Source organism: Octopus bimaculoides, chromosome 10 (assembly GCF_001194135.2).
Source record: "Octopus bimaculoides isolate UCB-OBI-ISO-001 chromosome 10, ASM119413v2, whole genome shotgun sequence".
Lineage (NCBI taxonomy): Eukaryota > Metazoa > Mollusca > Cephalopoda > Octopoda > Octopodidae > Octopus > Octopus bimaculoides.
In genome coordinates this window covers 92,533,474-92,536,688 of record NC_068990.1, presented here as the reverse complement: position 1 = coordinate 92,536,688, position 3,215 = coordinate 92,533,474, and the positions used below count along the sequence as shown (strand labels likewise).

Here is a 3,215-nt window from a genome sequence, read left to right as displayed (position 1 = left end):
CAAATACGCGGATATCTGTATACAGGCGTGCATATATTATGTACATATATATACACACACACACCTACATGTACACCTCTCTCTCAATATATATATACACACATATATATATACATGTAATTACATGTGTGTGTGTGTGTGTGTATACTTACATTGATATGCACACATTTACATAGACATATAGATACACAGATTCGCACATATATCCATTCATACATACAAACACCTATACCTAATCGATAGATAGATGGATGGATGAATGAATGGATGGATATACACTTTCATACACAAAATGTATACATAATTTCAGTACAAGATATTTCCAAATGCAACCTCCTTATGTATGCTTTGGTTAATTTATTTTAATGTAAAATGTTAGAAAAAGAGAAGACAATTGAATAATTCGTACGATATCATGTGTATGTGTGTGTATACACACACACACACACACACACACATATATATAATATATACACACATATACACACACAAGTGTGTGTGTGTCTGCAGACAGGTAAGAAATGTATGTATACATATATGCAGACTGATACGTGTATGTGTGCGCAGACAGGTAAAAGATGTATGTGCGTGCGTGTATTATAAGCAGACGGGAATGGAATTACTGTATATATGTACGTATGTATGTAAGCGTACATACACACGCATATTTGTATAATTACATACATTTAAACACATAAATTTATTCACACAGATACAGACATACACATTCACTCAGACACACATACATTTAAGCACAAATACACACACAGATACATTTACCACACACACACACACACACACAGAAACATACATTTGCCGCGCACACGCAAACATACATTTACCACACAAACACAAGCACACACACAAGCATACATTTATACAGGCACAACACACATTTTAACCTACACACAGACACACGCACACACACACATTCTATGTAATGGTAGCACTGTTGCAAGTTGTTGCTGGCGCTGGTACTACTACATTGAAGCCATTTGTTGATGTTGAAGGGAGAAGGTATCTGAACATCATTAAAACAAACAGGGGGGAACTAACAAACAAACACACAAACATCTACAACAAAAACAGCCGCAACAGTGGGGGAAGAAAAAACAGACAACAAAACAAAAAAAAAACGAGAATCCGATACAGGTATAAGATTGAATGCCAGTGTGGTGGTGGTGGTGGCGGTGGTGGTGATGATGATTCTGGTGGTTGTGGTGGTGGTGGTGGTGGTCAGTCAACTACAACACAGAAGCAATGGAAATATTCAAAACGTATTTGCCGTAATATTGAAATTGGGTGCTTCGTACAGGTTGTAACAGCGTAAGTGCGTGCCATCTAACTAACTGGGTAGCTCATGCGGGTAGGTACAGCAACTGTGTTCCTTGTTAATTGCAAAATATTCAATAAATATTCTTTATTACAAAGGTACACCCTTCTATAATGGTTTCTGAGACAGGCATAAGGCTAGTAATTTCATAAGAGAAATAGATCAGTCGATATCATCGACTCCAGCATTTGACAGGTACTTTTATTTTCTCGACCCCGGAAAGGCTGAAAAGCAAAAGTTGACCTCGGCAGGATTTGATCTGGAGCGTACACCTTATAATAGATTCAATTAAGCGATCACGATCGCAATACAGCATCGAAGGAATTGGGTTTGGCCAGTCTCTCCGAAACAGTTAATGCCGATATAGATTTACTTTATCTCAGGGAAATAGATTGGTTTTTATGTCTCCAGCACAAATCTTAATAAAGGTTGAGAAGCGTGTGTGTGGGGGGGGGGTAAGGTACATGAGGACCTGTTAGGACAAGAATGACAGAGTGATTAGAGACCTTCGTAACCCACCTTGAGTCGGTGGGGGAGGGCAGGATGAAGCGGGTGACTTTGTGAATACAATGCGGGTAGCTATATATGTGTTCGATAAATATATGTATATAGAAACAGAATAAACGAAGAGTACAATATATATACACATATATACACACACACACATATATATATATATATATATATATATATATATATATATATATATATATATATATATATATATATAAGGTGGTAGTGTGTGGTATAGAAAGAGGGTGAACGGTCAACTTACCTTCACAGATATATCCTTGTCCGATGAGACCCCATAGCATGTCGGTACAGTGGTGACAGTAGGTAGGTTTATGGAACGTTTTTTTAATGAAGAAATGGCCATGCCCGTGCTCCACCGAATTGTCCAGACTTCCCCCGGAAGACGGGCTTTCCGTAAGTCTGTCCACATCTTGTTTGTCAATGGAGGACGATGTATCCACTGCACTGTTGGTCGGCGTGGTCGGCTTGCCCGACACAAGCACCGGATCAGCCATGCTAGTAGTGTGAGGAACACTAGTAGTAGTAGTAGTAGTGGTGGTGGTAGTGGTTGTACTACTACTACTGCTGCTACTGGAGGTGGTGGAGGCGGTGGTGACGCCTGTAGCAGCAGCAGCGGCGGCGGCGGCGGTGCTGGTCGTGGTGGTAGTGGTATGTGTTACAGTTGATGGCAATAGTGCTGCTGCTGCTGCTGCTGGTGCTGCTGCTGCTGCTGCTGATTGATAGAGTGGCGGTAGTAGTAGGGCCACTTGGTGTAGTAGTAGTTGTTGTAATGGTTTGCGTTTGTGGTAATGGTGACGATGGCGGCGGTGGTGGTGGTGTTGTTGTTGCAGCAGTTGTTGTTGTTGTAGTAATAATACCGCGGCTGCTGCTGTTGTTGGCTGTTGTTGTTGTTGTTGTTGTCGTTCTGTGCCAAACGTATTAGTAGTGGTAGTAGTAATAGTGGTGGTGGTGGTGGCGGTGGTGGTCGTAGACGTCGTCGTGGTTGTTGTTGTTGTTGTAGTAGTGGTATTACTACTACCACCACTACTACTATTACTACCACCACTACTACTACTTCTACTACTACTACTACTAACACCAGTGTTAGTGGTGTTGGTAGTAGCAGAAATATTGGCGGCGGCTGCCCTGTGAGTACGAATGTTGGCAGTGGTGGTAATTCTGTTGTCAGGTTGTTGTTGTTGTTGTAATTCTTCGTCTTGTTGTTGCCGTGGTGGTGGTGGTGGTGGTGGTGAGGCTGGTTGGGGTTGTTTTTGATAATGCTGTTGTTGTTGTATCGGCGGTGGCAGTGATGGTATTGTTGTTGTTGGTGATGATGATGCTGATGATGATGATGCTGATGACGATGATG

General features: G+C 41.4%; 1 protein-coding gene across 3 annotated transcripts in view; it reads right to left on the bottom strand.

Moving 5' to 3' along the window:
- The window catches only part of LOC106876563 (diacylglycerol kinase theta), a 157,199-nt gene extending 153,990 nt beyond the window's left edge, over positions 1–3,209 (bottom strand). For all 3 annotated transcript variants that reach the window (XM_052971375.1, XM_052971374.1, XM_052971376.1), the window contains exon 1: positions 2,109–3,209. In XM_052971375.1, coding sequence (XP_052827335.1) covers positions 2,109–2,361 — 253 coding nt within the window. In that variant the 5' untranslated portion in view covers positions 2,362–3,209. The remainder of the gene's footprint in view (positions 1–2,108) is intronic.
- Positions 3,210–3,215: the final 6 nt, after the last annotated feature.